This window comes from Lacerta agilis, chromosome 6, assembly GCF_009819535.1.
Source record: "Lacerta agilis isolate rLacAgi1 chromosome 6, rLacAgi1.pri, whole genome shotgun sequence".
In the NCBI taxonomy this organism is placed as follows: domain Eukaryota; kingdom Metazoa; phylum Chordata; class Lepidosauria; order Squamata; family Lacertidae; genus Lacerta; species Lacerta agilis.
In genome coordinates, this window is record NC_046317.1 from 62,993,046 (window position 1) to 63,012,821 (window position 19,776).

General features: G+C 40.5%; 1 protein-coding gene across 1 annotated transcript in view; it reads left to right on the plus strand.

Moving 5' to 3' along the window:
* Positions 1–16,305, plus strand: part of PKP1 (plakophilin 1) — a 40,241-nt gene extending 23,936 nt beyond the window's left edge. The window contains exons 3-14 of the mRNA XM_033153061.1: positions 359–777; positions 4,870–5,014; positions 8,110–8,317; positions 9,378–9,555; positions 11,682–11,796; positions 11,984–12,139; positions 12,407–12,583; positions 12,734–12,887; positions 13,480–13,666; positions 14,386–14,470; positions 15,152–15,255; positions 16,061–16,305. Coding sequence (XP_033008952.1) covers positions 359–777; positions 4,870–5,014; positions 8,110–8,317; positions 9,378–9,555; positions 11,682–11,796; positions 11,984–12,139; positions 12,407–12,583; positions 12,734–12,887; positions 13,480–13,666; positions 14,386–14,470; positions 15,152–15,223 — 1,896 coding nt within the window. The 3' untranslated portion in view covers positions 15,224–15,255; positions 16,061–16,305. The remainder of the gene's footprint in view (positions 1–358; positions 778–4,869; positions 5,015–8,109; positions 8,318–9,377; positions 9,556–11,681; positions 11,797–11,983; positions 12,140–12,406; positions 12,584–12,733; positions 12,888–13,479; positions 13,667–14,385; positions 14,471–15,151; positions 15,256–16,060) is intronic.
* Positions 16,306–19,776: the final 3,471 nt, after the last annotated feature.

Below are 19,776 nucleotides of genomic sequence, written 5' to 3' on the forward strand. Positions count from 1 at the left end.
GTATAGAGATGCATTTTTAAAAAATAATAATATAGATATTCTAATTTAAATGAAAGCACATAGAGGGGAATACTGATCAGTGTGCTGACAAGTAGCAATTATTGATGGGCAACGTCAAGGCTCCTGCTTTGCCTTCTTAGGGTACTTCATCTTTAAGCTGGGCTTGGACTGGGCAGCCCTTCGAATGGAAGGCTGTCCAGTGTAAAGAGCACATGGCCACTCTACTTTCATTAGACATGGTGCTCAGTACCTCTTGGGGATCTAACTGGTCTTTGTAAAGCAAGTGAAATTCTAACTTAAAACTTTGATCCTTTTATTTCCTATTCTTCCCCTTCTCCCTCTCCCCAATCTCCATCAGATGTACAATGGAACCCTCAAAAGAGAAGCCGAGAACAAACGCTACAGCTCCTACAGTCAAATGGATGGCTGGGGCAGCCGGAATTACAACAAGGTCTGTAGCCCAACTGTTCCTGGCAGTGATTACTGCCTTGTGCAGACTATGAAGAGTAGCCGGAGTGAGCCAGACCTCTACTATGACCCTCCAAGAGGCACGCTGAGGAGAAACCAGAGTGGAAGCCGTGTGAGTCACAAGGCCAGTATGCATCGTCATAGCCTCTACAACAGCACATCCAACAACCATCATGGAATTACAACTGCAACAAGGCCAAACAAAGTAGTTCCAGTCCGCAGCCCCTCTTGCACCTCTGCCAGCATGGTCTATGTACAGCCTGTTGCTAGCAGCAAGCAGGATGCAGTCTATGGACAGGTCAACTCAAAGTAAGTTCTCATGTGTGTCCTTTCTGCTTAACTTGTGATTTCTTCTTCGTTGTCTGCAGGGCAATTTACTTGGTTTTCATCACCATGCAGAAAGAAAAAGTTTGCCAATTCTGAATCCCGCCAGAAGCGTATTCTGGTGCTTTTTCTTCTGATTTTTTGATGGGGCTTGCATGAATCAAGACTTGAGCCATTTAGTTTGCAACCCTAAACAAGTTGAACTAGACACAATGGAGCTTCTAAGTAACCATTCATAGGATTGCGCTGTTTGGATCTCAGTTGGAAAGAAATAATTCCATGTTAAGGAATCTAACTTGGCACCACATTTAACAGATCATTTGTCTGTGACACTAATAATGGCAGTCAGATATTCAGCACCAATAACATATGCCTCTACTCTATCTGTTCTTCCCAAGTAAAGAGTTATGAACGAAAGGTTCAAGTGAGGTTCAAGTAATTAGTTTAGCCTACTAGTGGTAACTTTAAAATGTCTTAAGCTTTGGTGTAAAGAAAATTCCAGTGAAAATTATGTATTGACCCTTCAGTTAGATTTGTTCTGTGAAGCGCCCTGAGACTTGCAGGTATAGGGCAGTATATAAATTCTTCTTCTTCTTCTTCTTCTTCTTCTTCTTATTATTATTATTATTATTATTATTATTATTATTATTATTATTTTGAGGCATGTGACATGGAATCCAGAAAAATGGTTTGGAACTCTATGGAACTTTAGCTTAAAATCACAAAAAGTCTTGTTGCACCTTTAAAGAACAGAAAATGGCACAAGCTTTTATGAACTAGAGTCTACTTCTCCAGAGGCCTGAAGTGTTATCCTAAGCAGACAAGTATGGGCTGCTGCATACCTGCTAACTTAGGATAGCACTTCAGACTTATGGCAAAGTGGATATTAGTCCACAAAAGTCTATGTCATAATAAATGTGTTAGTCTCTATAGCACCACTCATGACTCTTTTGGGTGTGTGGGGAGGAGATTCTGCCACTCTGGAGTGTCAGATTAGTTGCCCTGCCCAAACTTCTCCCTAAGAAAAGGCTAGTTACCATTGAAAATATTATTACAGATCTGGTTTATTATAGAGCTTTTAAAAAATGAGAGAGCCATTTCAGCTCATGAAGATTCAGCAGCAGCATAACTGTTGAGTGAGAAACACTGTCCTCTGCCAAATGTCTCTCAGGAGTGGTCCCTTTGTAGCACCTTTCCTGATAGGGTGTGGTTCACCTTGTAGAACTGGTTCAGATTTGGGAGTTGTCTGTCTTGAAGCACTGGGCCTGGTTGCTGAATCTTCTTGCCAGTTGAACTTGTTCTTATTGAGGAGTTGTCTCCTTTCTAGAATTGAGACTATCTCTGCATGGTTCTGAAGCACTGTAGAACTTGAAAATTCAGTCCAATATCTAATTTGGAGAGGATTTGATGCCACTGGTAATGCCAATTCTTTCTCCAAGGGAAACAGCTTCTATAACCTATAGGCCTCTGAAAACAGAATCTTCAAATTGAAAACTGTTTTTAAATAATCTGGCAGGTAGAACAAGTGGGGGAGATGGGCCAGCTACTCTTGGTTCTGCAGAGTTCTCTCTCATTCCATTCTAAATAATAGTTGTGGTGTCTTTGGTGACATCCCCAAAACTCCATGCCCATTGCAACTGAACTGGTCACACTCCCCCAAATCTGCCTCTGCTTCTAATCTCAGGGTGGGTAACTTGCAGGGCAAAATGGCCTTGAAAAACCTCTGACCCCACGGGAGGATCCCTTCTGCAAGACTGTGCAAGATCCCTGATGTGGGGGTGAAATTCCACCTGTTTCACTGCTCTCTAGGCCATGCACTGCTGGGCAAAGTCACTTCACATGGAGTGTGTCTGGAACAAAGCTTGTCAGTACCTGGTCATCCCGCAACCACATTTTTTCCCCTGTTTATGACCACAGAAGGAGGAGAGGTACAGAGATGGATAACTATGAAAACTGAGAGGCTGCCCTATTTGTTATATTTACTAAACATTTTTGTAATTGCTATATTCACAACAGAGAAAGCAAAGTGGTTCTGGGATATGAATATGTAGTGGCTTGTAGAAGAAAATTCTATTGGAAAGTAACTTTCTTATTTGGTGGGAAATCCCTTTGTTTTTGCTTTCAAATAAAATATGTTAATTTGCCCAAACTGCAGAAATGGTAATTGATTGTGCTTTCTTATGAAACAATGAGACATAAATTAGAAACAGGGGCTTGGTGCAATAATCACTAGGTAAATTTTCTAGGGTTTTTTTGTTTTATTTTGCTTTTGCTTTTGCAAAATGTTCTGATGCATGTTCATAGTTATTCCTGGTGTCCTGAAAACCTACTAAGTGGCACATTGCATAATAGAGCACCGTGTACCTACAAATTTGGGACAGGCTGAGGAATGCCCTTTTTTAGAGAATGGTTATCAGTTGAGACTTGAGAATAGATTTATCTCTGGGTGTAAAACATTCCAGGATGGATTGCTACACCTGAGTATGCCAAGCATTTACTCTGATATTCCAGCTCCATCAGTTAATCAACACGCTTGTAGATTTATTTCTACTTTGGATATTTTATCAGGATTGAGCAGATGTTTATGCACTTTGTGTTTTTTTCTCATTAGCTATTTTAAGTCTTGCCTAAGACTGAATACACGGTTGTGGGCCCCAGGTGCAGTGAAGCTGTGGGTGGTCAGCCCCAAGCCTTGTAGAATTGCAATAAATGCAGGAAAACCACTTGAGATTTATACAGGCCACAACTCTATTGATTACAGATGTCAACAGGTTTTGGGTGCAGGCATTGGGTATGTAACCTGGATCAACCAGCCCAGTTGCTGATTGATGATTTTGGCAGGGTTAGCCAAGGTTACGAACCACCCTATGACACACACCAAATCAGGGTTACCCCACCTGTGATCACCTGGCCTGTCAGCACCCATCTGGGTGCCTGAACAGAAGCACCTCCACCCTGAATCCCTTTGACAGTATACCAATGTTTCTAGTCCAAAAAAAGAGAGAAAAGATTATTTAAAAAGGAATCACAACTGATTATTAAAAAAGGAATCACAACTGAAGAAAAAAAAGATCCATCCTTGATTTTCCATATGCACTTGTAGTGCAGAACATGGCAGCTGCTTTTGCATGTGGCAGATGTAAATAAGTTTTGTATGAGTACACCATGCTATCTGTGGCTCCATGCTGCAGCTCCTAGTCAAAACTCCAAGACAAAATAACTTAAGCATGTAGGTATGTACATTCACATTTCCAATGTCTACAGCTTACAACCATGGCTTTTTTCTTGGGGGTACTCAAGGGAATGCAGTACTGGCATATCCCCCCCCCTGTTAAAAGTGTGGCACTTATTGTAACAACTTCATGGTGAGTACCTGCACCATTTTTTTCTATAAGTACTGCTTATAGCAATTGTGTTGGTACAGAATTATCCTATGCTACCCAACTCTTGGGTAGTAGCAAGTACTTTGGGACCATTTAGATTGAATGAGGTAAAATTGCATTGCTGCCGTGCAAGCCAGATGTCTTAGAAGATTGTTCACTTAGTTTGCTATCCACTTGGATAACTTCTATACTGAGGTCTAGTTAGGTGGGTGGGTAGAAGAGAAAGACAGGGTAAGGAATTATTTTATGCTAAAATAGGAATTGAAGAGGAAAAGAGGATGGATTATGGCTAAAAAGGGGTGAGGATGGGATAAAGGTTTTGACCCTTTAATTTAGGTGAATCGTTTTCATTATGGGAAGTGGTGTCCTTTGTATAGGATCCAAAAGAGTTGGTTGGATGGTGTTATTGAGCAAGGAGGTAGCTGGAATCTTAACTATAGTGTATTCTTGTTATTTTAATCTTAATGTTGTACCGTATATTTACAACTTTTTGGTTGATAGATAGTGTTTACATAGCTCATAGGGTGGGATTTATGCACTGTTCAGAGTTCCTGTACTTCTCTGTTGATACTTGTCACCTAGATAAGAAGAGGATGTAACTCATTTTTAGCTCTTCCACTATTTTGCTATTAAACTGCTAGGAATCTGCCTCACGGTGAATGACATTTCCTTCCCCTTTCTTTTTTATGTTTAGAATAGTCAATGATGAGATGGATTATGGAGCAATGACTATTCAGAAAGCCATCCAGTTCCTGTGTTCTTCAGATGAGAAGTACCATGCCATGGGGGCTTACTACCTGCAGCACACCTGTTTTCAAGATGAATCTGCCAAGCAAGAGGTAAAGTTATTCCTCAGCTGTGTGTGGCTTTGTAGGAGATGCTTTAATGTGTGGAATTATGTCAGGACTCATGTTTCCTGTAGCTCCACCAGAACGAAGAGGATGTCAGATTGGGAAGAGGTATCTTGTCCATTCAACACTAAGAGGTAATACTAGGGGTATAAAGGGGCTTCACCATTAGTGCATTGGGTGTGCTTTTTTGGGTGGTTATTAGGCACACACAAAGCTCTACTTCTCTGCAAATAATTTATGTTTAACCTTCCAAACATACAACTGTTCAGAGCATCAGCATCTGACTTCAAAATTTTTGGCATAGATTCAGATGTGGTTATTTGAATGGATGCAGATGCATTCAGTATGCATATGAATGATTATGTGTTTTTTTTGTTATTTCCAGGTAATGATAATTGAAATATAGTCGTTTTAAATTTATGTTTGCAAGAAGTGTGTCAGAATTACAAATTCAACTGAGAAAACTTTCATTTTGAATATTTGAATTCTAAAGCAGCACCAGCGTTAGTATGCATCAGTCAAATCACATAAATGTATCAAAATTCAGATTCAAAACAGTTAGGATATCCGTTTTTGTTCCTTCAGAACAAATTGGTTATCCAATTCTGAAATTCTCACTGACCACACTTGGAATACTATGTCCAATTCTGGGCATCACAATTTAAGAAGGATGTTGACAAGTTGGAATGTGTGCAGAGGAGGGTGACCAAAATGATCAAGGGTCTGGAAACTAAGCCTTATGAGGAGCGTTTGAAGGAGCTGGGTATGTTTAGCTTGGAAAACAGGGGGCTGAGAGGAGATATGATAGCTACCTTCAAATATCTTAAGAGTTGTCACGTGGAGGAGGGAGTATGCTTGTTTTCCCCTGCTCTGGAGGGTAGGACTCGAACCAATGGCTTCAAGTTTCAAGAAAGGAGATTCTGGCTAGACATTCGGAAAAACTTTCTGAAAGTAAGAGCTGTTCAGCAGTGAAACAGACTCTCACAAGAGGTGGTGGGCTCTCCTTCCTTGGAGGTTTTTAAACAGAAGTTGAATGGCCATCTGTCATGGATGCTTTAGTTGAGATTCCTGCATTGCAGGGGCTTGGACTAGATGACCCTTGGGGTCCCTTCCAACTCTAAGGTTCTATGATTCTATGAAAGTAAGCTGTCAGACAAATATTTGACTTGCAGCACAAGACATCGGGTTCCCCTATCCCAACCCATGCAATTAAAAGACCAATGAGGCTGGTTTTGGGGTCAAAACATGCCACAACTTTATTGAATACAGATGAAAGAGGTTTGGCTTGGGCATGAGGCAATCAAAATACTTCTGGCCCAACTAGTGGAAGTGACGCGTGGCCAATCCAGATGGGGGTTCCTAAGATTTATATCAAATAGGGTGACCCCTGCAGGGACTGCCATCTGGAGGAGTGCCTTCGGCCCTGGCCCCCACCTGGGCACGCGGACATGGCCCCTCCCCCGGATCCCTTTAACGGGATACCCCAGCGTTTGGAGGGGCAGGTGGAGACTACAACCTCCCCTCCATCCAAAACAAAGGATTGGCCTAATGCCCAACCAGTTGTGACGATTACTATGAGGTAGGCAAAACCACTGGGTCAGTGCCAATTAGCCCAGTGGGCAGATTCTTACCTAGCCCCCTTAAAGAATGGTGATCACCATAGCCACAGCAAAGTCATTGACTATAAGCTTAAACCGAGGGTGGATGGGCAGGGGGGGGGGAATCTGGCAAAGGAACAAACAGGTAGTGCCCCAGGTGTGAGCTGCTTAAATAGGCAAGCGGTGGATCCGAGAGAAGCTTACCTGCTCCATTCACTCCGCCCCCTGGCACAGCCCAAGTCCCCAGCCTGCATCCCCATTAGCCAAAGCTGGGTGCAGGCCAGGATCCAGTTAATATTATTGTTAATATTATCGTGCCATTAACAAAAATGATACTTTACTGAATAACATAACCGTTCTGTCTTCATGGGTATATACTTTGCCAAAATTTACTCAGAACAAACTTGCAATGAGGGCAAATAAATATTGCACACTTTTGGGAAACTACCTGTTTGGGACATATAATTTGCTCTAATATCAAACAATATTGCCTATCCGCTAGGCAATGGAAGGAGCAAGATAAAAAGTATTTTGAGGAATAATTATGACCAGTAGGAAAGAATTTATTCTGAATTATTGTTTATTTATAAAACATATTTCTATAGCGCCATATCATAAAATATCAGGGCAGTGATCCTGATTAATTGCCTGTCCAACAACTTAAACAATTTACAATAAACAATTCATTTATGTTTACTTTCTACATCATGACTAGTCTGGCTTTCCTAGAGCAGCACCCATTTCCTCTTTAACACATAAGCTTCCCAGTCTCGCTTTCACCTTTTCAAATAATATTGTACAAGGGTCATTGAACCAAGTGAGGTCTAGACCAGAGCTTTCAGCAGTCAATGAACAAGAGCACACCCTTCCCCCTGTGGTACATGGCATGTTGGAATCTAGACTGCTATCACCTGAACTGCTGAATTGCAGAAACTGCCCTGACTCATCAGCAAAGCCTTCCTTCCTTCACGTATAGTGAGTGACCTCTACACCAAGGTGGCTTTTGAACCAATCAAAAGCATTCATTCATTATTTTAAAGGAAGGAGGGATTTTAGGCCTCAAGGAATAATCTATAAACTTAATGTCATCATGTGCAATAGGAAGCAGCAGTTTATTCATGCAATAAAAGCTACTATATGGGGCACATATACATATATGGGGGAGGGGGTTATTGTTTTGTTTTGTTTTTATTATGTACTTTATCATGTGTTTATTATGTTTATATTATGTATTATGTATTTTTATGCTGTGAACTTCCCTGAGATCTACAGATGAAGGGCAGTATACAGATTTAATAAATAAATTAAATAAATGAATATTCACAGTAAAGCCAATAGTAGTTCAACACTGTTAAAACTGCCATTGCAATGAGTATACATCATATGTTAAGCTTCAGCACTGATGCTTTCTATATGCAGGGGGAAAAACAAGAGAGGTTTCTAAACAGTTTTGATCAACAAACATTTAAATTCTTTCTTTGTTAGGTCTACCGGCTTGGAGGCATTTCCAAGCTTATTGAGCTTCTCCGCAGCCCAGATGAGAATGTGCAACAGGCTGCAGCTGGGGCCCTCCGAAACTTAGTTTTCAGAAATCCAACCAACAAGCTAGAAACCCGGCGTCAGAATGGAATTCGAGAATGTGTGAGCCTCCTGAGAAGGACTGGGAGCACAGAGATACAGAAGCAGCTGACAGGTACCCCCACCCTTTTATAACAATGTTGGAGCAACTGGAACAGTAAATCACTAATATGAATTAGTGCATAAATATTGGGTTGTGTCCAACAAAGGTGTCCCATTAGCACAAGGATTTATACCTTCACAATTGAACATCCTCCCTCTCTTCACTCTGTGTGTGCCCTGTGCTTCCCGCCAAACCCTGAACAGATTGGAGAGAGAAGAGGAAGTCTTGTTGTGCAGGTAGAAGCCCTCAATATAGGAAACCTAAAATTGACTAAACTTAAATATACTGTATTTGTTTACAGTGGTACTTTGGTTTACAAACTTAATCCGTTCCAGAAGTCCATTCTTAAACCAAATCTATTCTTAAACCGAGGCGTGCTGTCCCTAATGAGGCCTCCCGCCGACGTTTGTACACTTCCACCATTCGGATTCCATTCGTAGACCAAGGTAAAGTTCGCAAACTGGAACACTACTTCCGGTTTTGTGAAGTTTGTAAACCAAATAGTTCGTAAACAGGACTATTCGTAAACTGAGGTACCACTGTATTGGAAAACCTCAGTATTGGTGCTTTTTCATTTAATGCAACAAGTGGAAGAGAAGTTGGAATTTAATAAAGAAACACTACCAGTTTGTTAAAAGGAAAGACAATCTTCTAGATTGATATTTTGGTTCCCTGGTTTTTTCCTTCCCTATCCCAGTAACACACCAAAACAAAAATAAAGTTATGTGGGATCAGAGATTTCAGGCCCAGTAGACATAGATTCCTGGTGTCATTCATAAGCAGGCAGTGAGGCAAGTAGAATTTATTTTAACGTGACTGTAGCTTGAATGCCTTCCATGAACATTTGGAGACTCACTTTCAGAATACCTATTAGTTTTACAGTTTCCTCTTGAATCCCTATTTAGGGAAGTTTTTAATGTTTGAAGTTTTATTCTGTTTTTAATATTCTGCTGGGAACCACCCAGAGTGGCTGGGGAAACCCAGCCAGATGGGCAGGTATAAATAATAAAATTATTATTATTATGAATCCAAATGAGAATGACAGGAAGCGTCTCATGTATTTGCTTTCCAGGATTGCTCTGGAACTTATCGTCCACAGATGAACTAAAAGAAGATTTAATACATGAAGCTCTTCCTGTTCTGACTGATCGTGTTATTATTCCTTTTTCTGGCTGGTCTGATGGTGTTAGTACTAGATCAAGAGAAATTATTGACCCAGAGGTATTCTTCAATGCCACTGGCTGTCTGAGGTAGGTCAACAGACATATTAATATTTTGATCATATTGAAAAAATTGAGGTGCATTCTGCTTTTCTGGCAAATAGTCTCAAAAAGGCCCTTTTAGATTTATGTTATTTATGCAATTTAGAAAGTTTATATACTGTCTTTTATCAATGATTTCAAGTCAGTATACAAAATTTAAAGCAACAAATCAAATAATGCATGAAAGTGCAATTAAGAGTCCAAGAGTTTAAAAATTTTAAGAAACAAATAATAGCCATATTGGTCAACAATAAACTCTCAAAAATTGTCTACAATGGGAACAACCCCAAACGTCACTAGAATTATGCAAGCATTTCACATTCCAGCAGTGGGATTTGAAGTTTAAAAATTTAAGGTAAAATAAAAAAATTAAAGCTTGGGTGAATTGAAAGGTTTTTGCTTGTCACTTAAAATTCAGTATATACCAGGCATTGCCATGCTGGGTACAGCAATCCATTGTAGGGCTCCATGTCTGAAAAAAACTTGGAATTGTAAGCTGAAATTCCAATGAAAGTGGTATTTTGAGAAGGTCATTGATTCGCTGTTTTTAGTTCCCTATTCCAGTAACAAACCAGAATGAAAATAGAGCTATATAGGGACTGGACTCAGAGATTTCAGGCTCAGTAGATGCAGATTCCCAGTATCAGTGATAAGCATGTGAGGTGTGGTAGTTTGAGCACAAAGCTATTTGGGGTTTTAAAGGTTAAAAGGTTAAGTGCCAGACTTTAAATTGACAGTGAAGTTCCTTTAAGTTTGCAGCAAGCACTGTCCGATTCAGCACAAAATGAAGCTTCTCAACCATTCTCATTGCAGTCATCTTGATGTATTTTTGTTGTATGCATAAAGACTGGAGGTGCAGGTGCCAGGTGTGTGCTGGCACTCTGACCAAACGTTCTTCACGTGCATGTTAAAAACACACACACAAACCTTCTGCTTGCTCCTCATTGAATTTTAATGACTGCCTCTGGCAATGACTTTCCTTTGAATTGTCCTCCATATTGGTTTTCTTCATCAGATTCCCATGTCATCTACAACCACCCCTTTTAAACTGTAGGAAGCCTATTAGTTGGCATGCAATAGTTTTATTCATGCTTAGGAAAAGCTATCAAACTCCTTAGTATGAACGTATTAGTTTCTCTTACTGATCTCCAGCAATGCTCGGCTGCCAGCATCTGAGAATCACTGAATGAGCCAATGGAACAGCTACACAATTAGAATTTCTCCCTTAGAGGACTGAGCAGCAGCAGTTCACGCCTCAAGCACACACATGAACTAAAAGTACCATTGTTTGCTGATATGAAAAATATGAACTGCATCAGCGACTGCAGCTTTCTTGGTCCAGGGGTCCAACAAGCTGATATAAGCAGCTTGTAAACTGTACAATAGTAGTTTATTTCCATTCTTGCTTAGGTAGATAATGGAGAGAGAGCTCCCTTATAAAATGACTCAGTGCAAAATGGAATCATTCCAAGCTCCATATCTTCAAATCTTTGGGAGTCTGAAGGGAAAACAGTAAAAATAGCTCCATAGTGATCTTAAAACTAATTAGGGCTTGTTTGTGTATCAGAAATGGTCTCTGTTAAAAAACAACAACCTCAGCATCTTGATACAGTATTGTGTAGTAAGCCTCATGTGAGAATAACCAGTGTCTTGAAGACGTTAGCTAATCATCTTTAATCCAAATTGAGCAAAAGAAAGACTGAGATGTGAGCCAATAATATGTACACAGCCGATATCAGGCTTAAAAAGAAAAAAGAAAATTTAATACTGTAGTAGATATTGCAGGTGATTTTCATTGAGGACTACAGCATGTGGGGAGGGGAACTTTAACCATTTATTCCCCATCTGTGATCCCAGCAAAAATTGCCTGTTCAGCTATTAGCTTTAGAAAGAAAGCTGCCATGAAGCTAATAGTTGTGCTTAGGAGGAGATCTATTTTGTGGAATAGTTCTGCGATATATTCCACGGGTTCTCTGTATAGGAGAATTTCACCCTCATCGAATCAAAGAGAACTAGAGAGAGAGAGATTGGTGAGCGCAGGACAAGGGTAACTGAAGTGCTTGACTGGTCTGATTACTTCTCCCTTTGATTTATAAAATATGTCTTCCCTGTAGGAACCTGAGTTCTGCAGATGTTGGACGTCAAACCATGAGGAACCACCCTGGACTGATTGACTCTGTAATGGCTTATTCTCAGAACTGTGTGGCTGCCAACCGGCCAGATGACAAGGTACAAGTCAGACGTAGAGTAATGTTTGTTCATCAGCTGATATAACTCTTGTTAACATTGCCAGAATTGTAAACCCAGAATTATTTTTATGGCAATGTCTTTTTTTTAAAGAATCCTGCCCTGTGTAAAGTATTCATGCACTGATAACTGAGAGAAGTGACTGGTTATGTCGTTTTCTTTGTTTTAGTCTGTGGAGAACTGCATCTGTATCCTTCACAATCTGTCCTACCGCCTTGACGCTGAGGTGCCTAATAAGTACACACAGCTCAACCACATGGCCAGGAACAGTCACACAGACAAAACCCTGACTGGCTGCTTCAACAACAGAGGTGGAAAGCTGGAGGTGAGATTTGGTGCATAGAGCAACATCATTGTCTTGTGTTAAAGGCAACATGATGATTATTTCAATTTCTTGCCCGCCTTTCACCATAAAGTCCCAGGGTGGATTTCAGCAATTCAAAAATGCAATATTAAAAAACAGTTTAATGTTAGTTTTGTGTAATAAATAAGTAAAATGTTGTTCTTTTGTAAAACATGGGTTTAAAAAAATGTGGCTCTTTCGTAAAACTTCAACTTCTTAGATTTTTAAATTATTCTTATTTACCCTTAGTATGATGACTATGACCTACCTCTTCCTGAAGAGGACTATAAACCCAGAGGGTCCAGCTGGCTGTACCATTCAGATGCCATCCGCACATATCTGTCTCTGATGGACCGGAGCAAGAAAGATGCTACCCTGGAGGCTTGTGCTGGAGCCCTGCAAAATCTGACTGCAAGCAGAGGACTGGTAAATGCATTATTTTGCCCTCCACATCTGGTTAGACATCTGGAAAAGCACTTTGTTAACTGATGATAGTAGACACTCTGTGTATGATGTATGCTGGCTACCACCCCAAAACTCTAGAAATAAGAAATGCCTAATTATTTATTTTTCTAGATGTCAAATGCAATGAGCCAGTTGATTGGTCTAAAGGAGAAAGGTTTGCCCCGTATAGCACGCCTTCTGCAGTCCAATAATGCTGAAGTAGTTCGCTCTGGAACATCCTTGCTAAGCAATATGTCTCGACACCCTATTCTACACAAACCAATGGGTATGCACCATTTTGTATTCTACCTATTTTCCTTTCTTTACATTCACATGCTTTTCTTCATATATGTCATTTCTTTTCCAAAGTCCCACTATGCTAAATGATCAGAGTGTTTAAATCTCTTCTATCAGAATAAAGTGTTCATTGGTGAGAAGCTGGTTCAATATTTTTCTGTGCTCATCCAGTATTGTGCTTTCATGTTTGTTCAAGATCAGCTGGTCTATCTAATGGTCTAAAAAGCAACTGAGAATAAGCAAAGAATTATTTACCCTCTGAATGATGCTATCTCTCTCATGTAAAATGCTGTTGGTTGGGGTTTGGGGGGGGGGAGCAGGTGTGACCCAAAGTCACAGCTACACAAACTTCATCACTACCTGAAGCTGATCTGCTGTGGCTCTTCCCACCTGATAGTTTTGCTTTTTAGCAAAAGTAGGATCTGTTGCTACAACTCCCAAGGGTGACTAATATTCCCCTTATGTCCGATTGTAGACCTTATGGAGTAATGCTTATCTAGTCTCAGTAACCCTTTTGAGTTTTAGACAGCTCAATAGCTTTTTTGAGTTGTATTTAATGGTAATCTGTTTATGCCCTTCAGCTAATCAGGTGCTCCCAGATGTCACTCGTCTCCTGGCCCTCCAGGCTCCAGGTTCCAGCAACTATGGGGACATTATGACATCTGCTTGCTACACACTGAGGAACCTAATCATGTCCAACCCACAAATGGCCAAGCCCTACCTGACAGGCAGCTTGATAAATAATGTTGTAGGCCTATGCCGTAATGGGTGAGTAATGGTGATGAAAAGTGGGCATATGAGAGATTTGAACCATGATTTGAGTATATCTCGTTCTTTGCATATCATATATATGTGCAGCTTAGAACTTTTCCATTTCTAATTTATTTATTGCAGAACACTGACACCTCACCATAAGCATTTTTAAAAGCTGTGGTTAGTGTGAGTCTCAGATACTGAGCTCCTCAGCGCTGCCCTTAACTTTGAACCTGACATACTTGGAGACTCATTAATACCATGGAATGGAGTTGGTGGTGGCTGCTGTGTACTGAATGGCATCTTAAACTTGGCTATTGTACCTTATTTTGTAAACTACATTCTGAAGATTTTCATGTAACACTAAACTAAGATTTAGCACTGCATGGATGAGCCAGAGGGAGGAGTACAGAAAGAAGAAATGCCATAGTACACCTGCATCAGCACATCAAACATGTCTTTCCCATATCAGTCTCTATAACCTCAGCAGATGCTGTAACTCTCCAGTGGTTTGAATTCATCTCCAAAGGTCCAATAAATCACTTAAACACAGAATCAAAGCTATATACCTATATAAAATCTGTTTAAAACATAACAATAATTACAATAAAAACTAGTCAATTCCCAAAGGCCTGTTGGAACAGGAAAGTCTTTACCTGCCAGCAGCAGGACAGCAAGGAAGTTTTTGTCCATCCTTTTCCGTAAAGCTCATTTGCCTTCTTTCTTTTCTGTAGATCTTATCCAAAAGCAGCTGAAGCTGCTCGGATGCTGTTGTCTGACCTATGGTCAAACAGGGAGCTCCAAACTATACTAAAACAGGTAAGAGAATAATGTGGTCTTTTTCACTGTTTCTCATAAAACAGCATGGCACTTGGACAGACCCGCTCACATAATAAAAGGTGTGGGAATGTCTCCTAAGATCATAGAAACAGTGGGTTTTTTTAAAATAAAAATAAAAATAATTGTGATGGTAAACTGTTTTGGAAAGCAGAGCTGTCATTTTGTTTCATTTTTTGTATACAGAATTGTTTTAGAGGCATCTCTTCTGGATGTCATGTTTTGAAACCCAGGAATTACCTTTTCATATCTTCAATATAAATTATATATACTGTGACGTATCTTAAAAAAATGCACTGCATTTTCTAGTGCTTTGTTAGTTTTGCTCCTCTGGTCTGCTGATGGATGACAGTTAAAAAGAAAAGAACAGAAAGATACACGTTGACTAATTGTGGAAACAGAAGCAGAAAATTCAGAAGCTTTGCAAAATGTTTTTGCATTTATATATGAGTTATTAAGTGAGGTTGCTAGAAGTCTTCAGCAGAAACCACTCTTGTGCCTTAGAGAGTTTTATATGTGCAACATACATAGTTTGTGAGTGCATCCAGACATTTGCCTGAATTTGACTTCTCTCATGCTTATATCAAAACATCTGACTCCTCATAACATAATGGTTCTTCATCTGATTTATCCTTATGTGATCTACAACCTTCCATTCTGCAGCAAGGATATGATAGAAATATGATGGGATCCTTAACAGGAAGCACTCTCAGGACCCTTTCTTCAAGGTTCTAAGAAGATACCTTTCCTACATGTTTGGCTTACAGGTAAATAACTGAATCAAACTTTCAAAGCTGGGGGGGGGGACTTAGTCGCATCTAGATTAGCGTCAATATGTGGGGCTGGTCAGTCATATCACTGCTGGGAGATAGAGGGGGATATGTGAGTTGGAGGCCAGGTCGGTGTGGTGCAAATAAAGTGGTAGAAACACTGGATTGGCTCCGCTGGTTTGTTTGCACCACACCGACAGATAAGCAGCAGCAATACAACCAACTGGATGGCAGGTGAACACTTGCAGGCCACCACATCATCCACTGCTGGGTACAGGACTCAAGGGAAACCTCTTATCTCTCCCCCCCCCAAAAGGGATTATTAGTGGGGTAAGTTGCTGCCTTAAGAACTGAGATGAAGAGGGACAAGTGAATGATTATATAGGGAGCATAGAGCACCCTCCCATTCTGAGCGCACTGTGATCTGTGTGCAGCTATGAACTCATGGCTCAACAAAGGAGCAGCAGGAAGAAGACTCGGTTGAGTTGTGTCCTATTGGGGTGCCAACGTGAATAAAATATTGTGGGACCCCAGAGATAAGCCCCACGCTGCATAACTGATCACATGACACAGTGCACACACACCATTTGAATGGGAACGCCCATCAACTTTGTGGGGGCACAGCCCCCTCAAATACTTTATGGTGGGGGCTGAAGCCCCTAGGAGTTGGCTCCTATGTGTGCTGTTCATCTCCTTCCACAGGTACAACTGTGCCTTAAAGGCGCACAGGGGCATTTCTCAATATGTACATGGGGGACGCTTGGAAATGACTAATTCTGCAGTCTTTCTCTTTTTCTTTCAGAGTTTGTGACTCTTTTCTGCCTAGAGGCCTCTGCCGTCAAGAAATTGCTAGGACATTAACAAACACACAGAGGGAATGTTGCCAGATTTCAAGTCACTTGTAAAACTAGGTACAAAAGTTGTATTGCCTGGCATATCTTAAAATGTTCTAATGGCTGTTTTAAATATTTCTTTCGTTTTTCTATCTGGGGATAGGCTGGGAGGTTGGAGGTTAATGTTACTTGATGTCAATTGTTAGTATTTTTTTTTTAAAAAAATGGGGGGCTTACATTTTCGAGAGGTACAATGAATAAGTTAGACACCTACCTCCCAACTGATGCTGTATTAGGAAACTTTTAAGGAGGTAGCACCTATGTATGTATATATTTAGTGGGCGTACATATATAGAGCGGGAGAAGTGGAATTCCAGTGTGGGTGCCATTCATTTGTCTAACAGTTCAATTCAGTGTTTGCTTATTTGGAAAACTGAGTTCACTGGGGATTACTCCCATGTAAATGTGCACAGGATTGGCAGCCTAAAGGGTTGGGAGTCAGCCTCATTGACTTCCTTCTTAATAACCATGCACAGGATAGCGCTTTAAGTCCTTTTTATTCCTCATTTTCAACAAATTGTGTAAAATTACTAATACCGTATGTGTTTATTTCTTTGTCAGTGGTCATTCCACATAGATAATTAGTATAGAGCTCCTGTTTTAGATTGCTGAAATTATTTCTCCCTAAACTTTACTGGCATCACAGAGTTTCTTCTGCATTCATCTTTTGGGGGGGTGGGGGTTTGAGGGTGAGGGCGCCAGTTCTGCTTCCGTATTCCATTTTATGGCTAAGCATTTTTCTCCCTATAGGTCACTTAGTTTCCAAATCCCAAGAAGCAAATTCATGTCAGATAAATTTCTCCTGAATGGATTCTTGATAGTTTTTGAAAACTTTATTTTTATACTATATATAAGTAATGGATTGTGTGGAAGACCCCCCAAGGTCTTACTAAGGATATAATCTACCACAAGCTTCTATGTGGCTCTTCAAAAAGTACTTGCTTTACCAAAGCCAAAGTCAGATTCTTGCTATTTCATAAATCCGTCAGCTGAACAAGTCTGCCAATATCATATACCCAGAAAAAGAAAAAGAGACATGATCTACTCTTTGAGAATTCCTGTTATGTTCACTTAGTTGCACAACCAATTTCCTCTCACCCAATGGAACTTCCCTCTCCTCTCCTCTCCTCTGCCCTGTGGGCCCCCAGGCCCCCTTCACAGGGTCTTCCAACCCTCTGAAGTAGATTTTGAAGATGTGGGGGGAGGACATAGAATTGGACTGGGGGTGAAGAGAAAAGGAAAGAGAAACACTCCATTGTGAGAGCAGAAGTCTTCTGACTTCACTTTGAATGCACCCAGAGCCTTTCCCCAAGACTCATGAGTAGGAACCAAAATGAAATTGCAGTGTTTAAGAAGTAGCTGTGAAATTGAACTGTTTCTTGTCAGACCATTTTAGAAGCATGGGAGGAAAGGGGTGGTGGTTTTCATTTTTTTAAAGAAGAAATATATTCAAGCTGTTTCTGCTGGATCTAAAATGGATTTACCCTATGCTTTTCGACTACCATTTCAGTCTTCACACCTCAGAGGCGACCAGTCATAAATTTTTGTACATTTTTCAGTGGTGTGTTGTAATACTCCTGGGGTGGTTATGGCATTTTGTAGAGGAGCTTTAGCTTGGGCAAATGGCACGTCGTTATTCAGTGATAAAAGTACATTTATGAAAGCAAGTTGCTGTGTCGTTCCAAATAAATGACAAAGATAAGTTAATTCAAAGAAGTTGAGGGCAGGAAAGTTTCCTGTCCCCTCCTTCTCCCTGCAGATATTTGCAATCTCCAGGTGGGGGTGGGAAACTCTCCAGAGGATGGAGGACTCTCCTGCACAATGTAGAATGACATGCAGGGGGAAAGGAGCCATCAGGCAGCTGAGAGAGCATAGACCTAGGGAAGAAGTGGAGCCTTGGAAAGGAAGACTGGAACAAGGAGTGGTACAGAATAATGGAGAGGAGTCGAGAGGAGTGGAGCTGAGAGGAGTGGAGCTGAGACGAGAGGAAGCAATCTTAAGAGGAGAAAGGAGACTAGGAAAGAGAATGGGCAGACAGGAAGGCTGCACATGGCCAGGAACTGTAGAAGTGAACAGTGTTGCAATTTACCTTTGAATGACGCAATCAAATGTATCGGCAGTAGGTTTCTGGATTACATGTGTGTTATCTCATCTTCATCAGTTTGATTGGTTCCAGGTTTTCAGAGGACCCTCAGCAAAATGAACTCCCTCCTAACTTACTGGGACATGATGCTGATGTTTAATTTCCCACAATGCCTATGTTGCATAACTCCATGGTATTGTGGGAAATGTAAAAGTGGTGCCATTATTGATTTAGAGTCCTGGCTGCTGGGGAGAGGGGTTAGATGTGGGGGCAGGCACAGGCCACATGTCATCAATAGGCCCTACCAGAGTCATAGAATCATAGAATCATAGAGTTGGAAGAGACCACAAGGGCCATCCAGTCCAACCCCCTGCCAAGCAGGAAACACCATCAAAGCATTCCTGACAGAGTCAGGTCCCAAGAGTTGCTGTGTGGTGATGCCAGACCTGGTCATGAACTACATTTTTAACATTTGATATTTCATAACGAAAAGCTACTAATAGTCTTAATAGTGTTCATATATGTAAGCATAAAGTGTGTGTCTACACATACACCAGATTTGTTAACAGAATGACTAGCAGAATGATTATCATTGAGTTAATAGAAGGCTTTGGCACAACTAGTCATTTATCAGATAATCAAGAAATACCTGTCATCTGCACTTGCCCTCCATAAACCAGTTTTGCCAATGTTTGGCATGTAGTAAGAGAATCCTTACCACTGGTATTGTTATGCTGTTTAGCAAGGCAAATTGATCTTGAGATCTACGTGAGCATTAATGTCAAAGGCTCTGCAGTGGCTTATGATCCCTGATCAGCCCTCTTCTCCGAACTTATTTTCCAGAGAGAAATGGCTCTAGTGTATATATCATTTGCTAGCATGGAATGGGTGGATAGAATATTATTTGTGAGGATGAGCTGAACATTTCTTTTGGCCCTGCCACATGAGAAGCAAGATGCAACAGGCTGATGTTTGCATAGGACATGAGTCATGTAAATAAATGCTAGAGCCTGTTATGAACTCAAGATAGCAAAAAGTGCTTTCCTTATTAGGGCTTGCTTTGTTTTATGCATTCTAAAATGCTAGTCAAAGGATGTCTTGGATGTCCAATGCCTCATTTCAGAAGGCTCATGGGCACAACTAGAAGAAATGAACTCTTGCAAGCTTACTCCTCTGTTGTATTAATTTACTACCTTTTATTACCACCCATATCACTAACCCAGCTATACAAAGTATTCTGTAATATATATGTACAAGAATCCCATGTCAACTTTGTTTTTTCCTGTACTGTATGTGTATTTGCTTCATTGGAACATCTGAAATCAATAAAGAGTTGGGAGATCTGTTAACTTTTCAACTCGGCTATTGTGCTTACTTTGCTTCTGTCTGCCACCAAATATATTGATAAATAAAGCAACTTACTTGGATAATTCAGTTTTCTTCATTCTGCAGTTAGTGGAACACTCTCCTTTCTTGATCTCAAAACATATTTCCTATTATGTGCCATCAGCTTTGTGCTGCTTTAATGAAAGACAGAAGCAG